At 50.0% G+C, this 8,832-nt stretch overlaps 1 protein-coding gene across 1 annotated transcript; it reads left to right on the top strand.

Annotated features, from left to right (window-relative positions):
* The first annotated feature begins 530 nt into the window (after nucleotides 1-530).
* Nucleotides 531-3,878, top strand: LOC140218772 (uncharacterized). Its single transcript, XM_072288533.1, has 3 exons — nucleotides 531-633; nucleotides 1,294-1,645; nucleotides 3,368-3,878. The coding sequence occupies exons 1-3, from the start codon at nucleotides 531-533 to the stop codon at nucleotides 3,645-3,647; spliced, it is 735 nt and encodes a 244-aa protein (XP_072144634.1). The 3' UTR covers nucleotides 3,648-3,878.
* Nucleotides 3,879-8,832: the final 4,954 nt, after the last annotated feature.

The following is an 8,832-nucleotide window of genomic DNA, read 5'->3' as shown; positions in this document are numbered from 1 at the left end:
TGAATCTGCCAACGCATTGGGTTGCACACAACGTCACTAGACGGCGCTACCAGCGCTGCTGCTCCCATTCTATGTCTCCGATATTCCGAAAAGGCGGGTGTTCGCGTCTGGACAGGCTGTAACAAACATTCAGCTTAGCGAAAATGTACCGGCGGAAACATACAATGAAACGCCTACAGAAGAATAAAAATGAGTTGGATGAGATGACGGCAGAGAACTGTATGGTGCGACGGAGCAGGGAAATTTGCAGGCAGAGGATGAAGTCAGACCGCGCAAGACAGGGGCAATTTAACTGGATATCGCCGAGACTGAGCTTTTTGTCCTGCAGCGGACATAAAATGATGATGATGATGATGATGATGATGATGATGATGATGATGATGATGATGATGGAACATTGGAGGTGGCGTATGCCGTAGCTCTGATTACATTTTGCGGCACTGTCGTCAGTCATAACGCCTACCATGTATAACTTCCTACACGCGATAGAGCCCTCGAATCCCGTCCTTCATGGCGACCTTCCCTATGCAATGCAGCACGAGCAACAAAGGAACAGCATCAACGCCACCAGGAGCACACTGAACGGAACCGGGATTGCGACCACGGCAAGCCGCCAGCAGCAGCAGACCGCGAGTAAGACGACCACGAGATGCGCTGTTGCGCTATACCTGCCTTCATTTTACGGGTTCCTTTGGCTTCTTCATCAATGCCATTAACGCTCCTGATTGTGTCTGTACTCCCCCACATCCTACACTGTTTCAAAACTCTTTGGCACACGAGTACAAGTTACAGCTGGCGTCAGCCAATTACAGGAGTGATAGTGAGAACGCACGTGCACAACGCCGAGCGTCCTTAGCGTCTGAGCGCCGTCGGCTACATCTAGATAGCCAGAACACTTTAAGTGCTTCCGCTAGCACTGCATTCTTTATAAGGAATGTAGCGCTAAGCACACAGCCACGTAGCCACATATACACACATGTGTCACAAGCGTCCCATTTGGCCTAACTTTTAAACAGCGAGCAGTTCGTTACCGCACATCCACGGTACACCAACACCACCGCGACTTAAAAACGCCGGCGTCCCTTAAAACTATTCAGCCATTGCGCATCTTTCTGCTCAGTCTGGTGCATATCTCCTGCGCTCTAGCAATGCTCCTCGCCGCACGCGTCAGTCTTCACTGCACAGCGGCACAGAGGCTCGATACGAACGTCTAGCGAAAGCATTCGCCACTCCTTTGAGCGATAAAGCGTGCAGTCTTGGGTCGACACGATGCGCACGTTGTGCCTCGTCCAGCGCCACACCGGGGCCCAGCACGCGCTGGGGCCTCCAGCGCGGCCGCAACGCTGTGGCCACCGGCAGCGGGCCAGCCCGCGCAGCGCCGGGACGCCGGCGGCCCTTTCCAGCAGTGCGCCTTCGCGGCCTCGGGCCACGAGATGGCCGGCACCGCCGTCGCCTGTCCCTACGCGGCGCAGGTGTGCTGTGCGGGCGCCGGTGCTCAGGGCTTCGGCGCTCAGCCCTACGGTGCGCTGCTCGGTGCGTCCGCGGGCCACGGTGGCGGCGCCATCTTGATGGGCACGCCGACGCTCTTCCCGGAGCCCGCAACCAGCGGCTCGAACCACGCGCGCGGACGACCTCCTGGTGACCGGTCAGTCCTGTTCCCACTGCGTACGCGTAACAGTCTATAGAACCGTGCTATAGCTAACCAGTCGGGACTGGGCAGAGTGATCGCTGTAGCTACAACAGAATGCTAATTTGAGCCGGTTTGGTCACTGCTCAAAGAGTAGTTGTCATAGCTTGTGTGATGCGTCCTGTTCTTGATAAACGTTACGGTTGGGAATCGTGCGTGCCGTCGTCTTTTGTCCAGTTTAAAACACCGCTTCTTCGACTATAATGCAACGCGTTTGCTACGAAGAGACGCATGGCAGCTAGATGGTATTTCATAATTGCGGTATACTTCAAGCAGCAGAACAAGACAGCGGTACAGACATGGTCGAGAGCTTGACTAGCTGTGTATTTCCTGGCGGCCCGCGTCTTGGTTGTAAGTGTATGCAATGCGAGTCACTCAACAGATTTGGCACAACTAACAATTAAAACGGCTTTAAAGGTTCACAAGACCGCAGTAGAGTGCAGATATGTAGAAACATGAAATGCTCAAAATATTCTGGACAATGCCCCTTCGCCCATTTGTCGAACTTCACCACAGTGGACTAGCTTAATAGGCAGCATTAAATTAAAAAAAAGAATATTTCGAAAGATCGGCCAAATTTCAAGAACTTTCAGTTGGCAAAGTCGACAGTGTACCCCCTTCCAAAAACACACGCATTCATGGCACTTGGTCGTAACATCCCTGCTGCGACTTAGTAGTGTGTTGGCTTGCAAAACACTGCTAAAGTATAGCACGCATTATTTTTTGAAGCTTCCCTGGATACACACCTTTCCAGCGATACAAGCACACTTGAGTAACAAATATTTCTCTCGCGTGGAATAATAAGCGCAAAGTTTCGACGAGACAGTGACACAGGCAAGAAACAGGTGCTAAGGGACGAGCGTCTGTCCCTCCTACGTGTGTCACTTGTCCCGTCTAAAGTGTGGGCTCATTATTCTGCGCAAGAGTGAACCAACTAGTCCAGCAGCGTACTCTACTCGAATAGTTTAGACGCAGCACGCCTCGCAGCAGCAAACTTGGAACAGCAAATAATAAGCAACTAACTCTTTGTATGGATAACAGCGACTTCCACAGAGACTAGGCTGTTGTCAATTTCATCCACTTGAATAACTATTTTCGTACTAAACGTAACAGCGCAAACAACTAAGACGAGCCAGACGAGTTTGCGCTGTTACGTTTAGTTCAAAAGTATGTACCAACTAGGCCCAAAAGAAGTGTAACTGAAACTATTTTTGTGTATAGTTGCTCGAAGCAAGTATTCCTCTCGCATCCTTTCACCACCAGAAAACTTTCAACGGAAGTTACGAAAACTGCCGTGCGATAGATTTTCGCAGATAGAAGTAATCGTTCGTAACACTTGACGCAAGTAAAGCCGTAAAATGGGCCCAGATTCGTAAGCCTCACGAGAAAAAAAAAAAAAGAAAGTGGGGACCCGCGCCGAGTGACGGCGACTTCGTAGGTGACGTAGGCCTTGGTCGGGGCGCGCGAGCGTCCAACTGCAGACACAAATAAAGTTGGCTCCAATCCAATCCAATAGGGAGAGTCGGCAGGTATGAATAAGTATAATTATATACATCCACCTTTATACTTTTCTAAAGATTAAAATCACTAGGGACGCTTTTTTACCGAACAACGCGCCATTATACTCCCAGAAAAAGGAATACTCGACTTCAATTACCCAACCTCCTTGACAACTCGCAGGTACCACTCTCGGCCCCTGGTGCAGCAACAGGCTGTACAACAGCAGCAGCAGCAGCAGCCGCAACAAGCTGCTGCCCGGCAGCCGCAACCTTCGCAGCTGGGCGTGAACCTGGCCGGGTGGCACCAGATGAGCGCACCGTGGGGCGGCCCTTTCGGCCCGGACGTCGACCTCGCCATGCAGATGATGATTGGCCGCTCGGCACCTCAGCGGCAGCACTCCACGACGCCGACGTACACGGCTGCGTCCGGAAACGCGCCGCCCTTTCGACGTCCGACGTAGCTGCACCAGCCTCGGTGACAGTCGTCGCCGCGAGCTGGCGGAGTCTGGAAGGAGGCCGGAGCTGCAGCACGTCTGGCGACGCGCAGCACAACTGCGGCAGCTGATGACGATGTCGATCCTTCCGGGTGCGACTCTCGGATCGCTGCGCAGTGTCTGCGTGGCTGCTGGTACATGCCTGTGGCGATGTGCTCAAAATAAAGCCGAGAAAAAGGCCTGTTGTTCCTGAATGCAGGAAGCTCGTAGTGTCTCATCATGATCATCAGCCTGGTTACGCCCACTGCAGGGTAAAGGCCTCTCCCATACTTCTCCAATTACCCCGGTCATGTACTAATTGTGGCCATGTTGTCCCTGCAAACTTCCTAATCTCATCCGCCCACCTAACTTCCTGCCGCCCCCTGCTACGCTTCCCTTCCCTTGGAATCCAGTCCGTAACCCTTAATGACCATCGGTTATCTTCCCTCCTCATTACATGTCCTACCCATGCCCATTTCTTTTTCTTGATTTCAACTATGATGTCATTAACTCGCGTTGTTCCCTCACCCGATCTGCTCTTCTTATCCCTTAACGTTACACCCATAATTCTTCTTTCCATAGCCCGTTGCGTCGTCTATCCCTTCAAAAATAAGCTCGAGCGAGGGCAAACGTTTCAATAAGGGGGAGTTGGCTTCGTCAGGACTCAAGTCCCGGAATTTTGGACACTGTACTTTTGGGCGTCTGTCAAACTTCGACGCAACGCGCCAGCGTAACTCGATGGGCGGCACTATCGAATATTTCGAGAGATCGATTGAACTTCAACTTTCAGTTAGCAACGACGAGAGGGAATAGTGCCAGCTGATTTGCGAGCAGAGTTCCGGTCCCGACCAAAAGAATGCCATGTGAATATATTTTATAAATTGGATCAATTAAGTCTGTCGGCTAAACCAAATCAAATCTAACGCAGTGGTCACGGTTTAGCGCTGCGCTCGAGCCACTGTATAAGCCGCGGTGACATGACGACGGGAACAGCAGCACTGGCAATGCGAGAGCAGCCGGGAACAATTTATAGACACGCAGGCCGCGATTCAGTTTTGGCCACATCTGGCCCTTGTGCCCCCGTGGTTCAGTTGGCACATTGTTTGCGAATGTTCCAGCGAGCCACTTTAAGCACGAAGGACACACTGCATTTGACGCGTGCTTCGGCGCTCAAACCACAGTTCAGAAAAAAATCGCGTCAAACTAAGCAACGCAATTCTGTTCAAAACTGTCACACACACACAAAAAAAGAAAGTCGTAACGAGCACTTCGCAGCTAAGGCTTTCCGGTGTCGAATGACAGGAGCAGGCTCGGATTGAAGGCGAAACAAAAAACCGTATTTATGTATTTTTTATATTTTTTTGCTCAAATATAGGCAGCCTTTCCTTAATTTGAGCCTGTTCTATTTGAATTTTTGCTTTTTGCCCCTCGACGTTGTTTCTTTCTTTTTCTCGCGTACTAGACCTCCGACATCAATGGCAATTTATTTCCCTTGTAATTAGAGCAAACAGAGTAAGAAGGAGAGTTTGCGCAGCTGTCTACGCATCACGAGGAGCGAAAAGAAAGAAAGGTGGCGGAGGGAGAGAGAGAGAGAGAGAGAGAGAGAGGAGCTGAGAAAAGAGCATGCTGAAAGTGTGTGCAAGGGAACCTGAGAAGGTTCCTTTTAATTTCCGCAGTTCGGATTTCTTTGCGTCCAGGCCGGCCTGTCATTTATTTATTGCTTCTTATATATATATATATATATATATATATATAGTCTCAAACAGTATCGGAATTCGGGCTCTTGTCTCCACATTACACCAACGCACACAAATAACCTATATAGAAACACTGAGAATAATAGGATTAAAAAATTTTGCGCTTCGGTGACATGAGAGCCATGCTGTGGCCATGTTTCTTTTTCTCTTTTTTCTTTAGTTTTTTTTTTTTCATTCAGGTCCGTCGTTGCGACGCTGGGGGCTTCGTGTCCGGCGTGTACATATGCCCACGCACGCGCGAACGCGAGAATTGGTGGAATCCAGCATTTGCCCCGCATGTGGTTTCTCTCTTGGTTAAAACTGTTGCGCAAAGCGACGAAGCCTCTGCGCAACAGTCTTAATAATGTGTGACCAACAAGCCCCACAGCGTAATCTCAAAAACGAAGCTTTTCCTTTGCGAACGTCACCAGGTTTTCGTGACCGTGGGAGACGCGTTGCTGTTCTGTCGCCGAATAGGCCGACCAATCACAGCGCGCAGGAGGCGCGCGTCACCGCCGCTGGGTTCCTTGAGCCACCACCAGATGGCGCTGGTCTCCGCGCATCCGCGGCAGCGGCGGCGCCGGTTGTGCTGGGGAAAGAAAAAAGAAGAACCAGATTTAGGCTTCACAATATTGATGAACGATTGATGGATTCAAAGTATCCCGCAGAACGATTAATCTTCATCGATGTCCGCCTTTCATTTAATCGACTTAATCGATTAGTCATGTCCGGTTAATAATTTTCTAAAGTTTGACAGGAGTGGCGCGAAAATTTTAAAATCCTACTACAACGGCGGAGAACGAGCAGTGAGTGTGCGGTTGTGGCAGAGCGACTGTTTTTGCGAGACCAGAGCGAAGCCGAACCGAGCGCTTCTCCTCTCTTCCCCCACTCCGCCCGAAGCCGGAGGCTTGAAATGCCCTCGCAATTCAAGGCATACCAAGTGGTTGATCGTCGTGTCACTTCCAGTGCACAGCATTCGCGCCGGATTGGAGCATTACATAGCGAATGGGATTCCATGTGGATTCATGTGGATTCCAGCAAATTTTCCATCTTACGTAATTTTATCCCTTCTAACGCGATACAGCGTTCAGGGCCCCTTGTCGCAAGAAATCCGGCGTCGGCGTCCGGCGCCGACCATCTTGTGAGCGAAAAATCATTCCGAACCACTGAGCCACGCAGGCCATCCGCATGGCGCAGGGGCGTTGCTGAAATAATTGCATGTCTCAAAGTAAAATGCGTCAGTAAAATCGCAAAGTACAACCTACACACAACCTACAGACGTGATAACGTCGGACTGTAAGTTGAATCCACGAGAAAACATAATTCTGTTACGAGGAAACTTAAATGCATACCTCTCTTTCAGCGTTTCTACCAGTCATCGAGCGGCGCGCCTCGCTCGGTTCTTTGCAACAACACCATCCAGATTGCGCTCGCCTCTGCACATCCGCGGCACTGGCAAGCGGAGGTGAAGGAGAAACAAAGAACCTTAAAGTTCGCCTTCGTGCATAGAGTTCGCCGCCAGCGTTTCTCGGTAGACATCACGGTTACATAAGCTGCAGTTGCCGGGAAGCGTGAGAAGCAGTCAGGGATCTCTGAAGGGTATCGCGTTCCACTCTTTAAGGCGAAGCTTAAGCGTCTTCCAAATTTTCTACAGCATTAATATATCATTTATTTATATATGTACAATAATAGGCCTTCGAGCCACCCCTTAATAAAAAACAATTTTCATCAACATCATGTAGGTGGACATTCTCATATTTGTGGCCACTGATAGCAGATATCAGTGTTTGTATAAGCGGGGCTCTTTGACCGAAATAATAGCCTTGATGATAATTAGCCCAATATATTGCTAATATCGGGCCCAAGGTAAGGTGAGGAATTAAGCTTACGCCAATCGCAGTAGAATTACCAGGATCCAACATTACTTTTACAAGCGTTATACTGGCGGCATTTGCGAGAAAAAGTTCGAAGCTCCATTTGTTTTAAACACATACCGCTGCAAATTGTCGCGCCCAGGGTCGCTGCCCAAAAGCACGGGTGTGCTTTTGGGCAACGCCCGTGCTCTTGCTCACACCCGTGCTCTTGTCCCAAGAGCACGGGTGTGAGAATCCCACAACATTCGTTCTCATTTTGCTCATCTTTCTGTGCTATACCGGTATGACTATACTTCCCATGGTAAGAAGTGCTCATACACGTTGTAACTTAAAAATAAATAAAGTAGCAGTTCCGCCTTAAAGGCGAAGCATAGATAGTAATGGCAAAGTATTGGATAACTACACCAAATAAGGTTCGTAGTTTTATTGGCCATAGAGATTGCAGCACACATGTGCTTTCTAATTAAGTTAACAAGCACGGTGCCACGCGCGTACGGGAAAGCATGAACATATCTCGCTCAATGACCGCGAACACTCGCAGTCACAACGCCGGCATGGTGATGAGCAGCAACAGCGGCGGTCGAATTTCCCTTCGTGCTGCCTCTGAACGAGCGAGAACACAGCTGACACAGCCCACGCGAAGCCATCGGCGATCTGATGTCGCCTACTCTTTGCACCCGCCGCAGATAATACCTTCAAGAACCATGATTCGAGCTTCTAACTCCTGCCGCAGTGAAAAAGAAAGAGAGAGAGAGAGAGAAAGAAAAACACCGGCGGAACCCATCTCTCGATTACTGTCGCCGGTGAATCGATACGGCGACACAACGTATTGCCACCATCGAAACGAGTTAGGTATGAGGCGTGTACTAAGAGCGGGATTCCTCTTTCGCGCTTCCCTGAGAACACTCGGAGTCATCTTGCGCTGCTGCCGCCGCGAAGCCTGCGCGTGGCCTCCTAAACTCAGTGACCCAAGTTGACCCGATGGTTCTTAGAACCCTGTTCCCTCAACACAATAGCCCGATGCGCTACCCATTCAACCACGGACGACCCAGGTTACATACATACATACATACATACATACATACATGCATACATACATACATACATACATACATACATACATACATACATACATACATACATACATACATACATACATACATAGATAGATAGATAGATAGATAGATAGATAGATAGATAGATAGATAGATAGATAGATAGATAGATAGATAGATGGCCCCCGGAAATTCCGTGAAGTGCCCTAACAATGCTAATGCATTACAACGGGCAGAACTTGCCTACGAGCACTATACAAGTACGCGAATCGCCGAAACGCATCATCTGCATGTGTATGAGGAGCATACTTCGGCCGCGCTCCTCTCGCGCGCTTTCCACTGGACACGCTGCGCCTTCTGGCGGCGCCGCCGTGAAGTCTGCGCATGTCCCGTGGCACGCGCGCAGCACCGAGTTGGCGTCAAAGGGGTTCGTTAAAGGGCGGCACATACCAGGGGCACACGCCCAGGTAAACGGCCCACATTTTGAGACTGCACCATCTTCTGGATC

This window comes from Dermacentor andersoni, chromosome 6, assembly GCF_023375885.2.
Source record: "Dermacentor andersoni chromosome 6, qqDerAnde1_hic_scaffold, whole genome shotgun sequence".
NCBI lineage: Eukaryota > Metazoa > Arthropoda > Arachnida > Ixodida > Ixodidae > Dermacentor > Dermacentor andersoni.
This window is presented reverse-complemented; position numbering and strand designations above follow the sequence as displayed.

What these genes read in the sequence shown, in the direction of transcription:
- LOC140218772 (XM_072288533.1), top strand. Translation starts at nt 531, where the DNA reads ATGCAGCACGAGCAACAAAGGAACAGCATCAACGCCACCAGGAGCACA. An exon ending in CCAGCAGCAGCAGACCGCGA is followed by an intron (nt 634 to 1,293) that starts GTAAGACGACCA and finishes TGCCTCGTCCAG; the next exon opens with CGCCACACCGGGGCCCAGCA. An exon ending in GGACGACCTCCTGGTGACCG is followed by an intron (nt 1,646 to 3,367) that starts GTCAGTCCTGTT and finishes GACAACTCGCAG; the next exon opens with GTACCACTCTCGGCCCCTGG.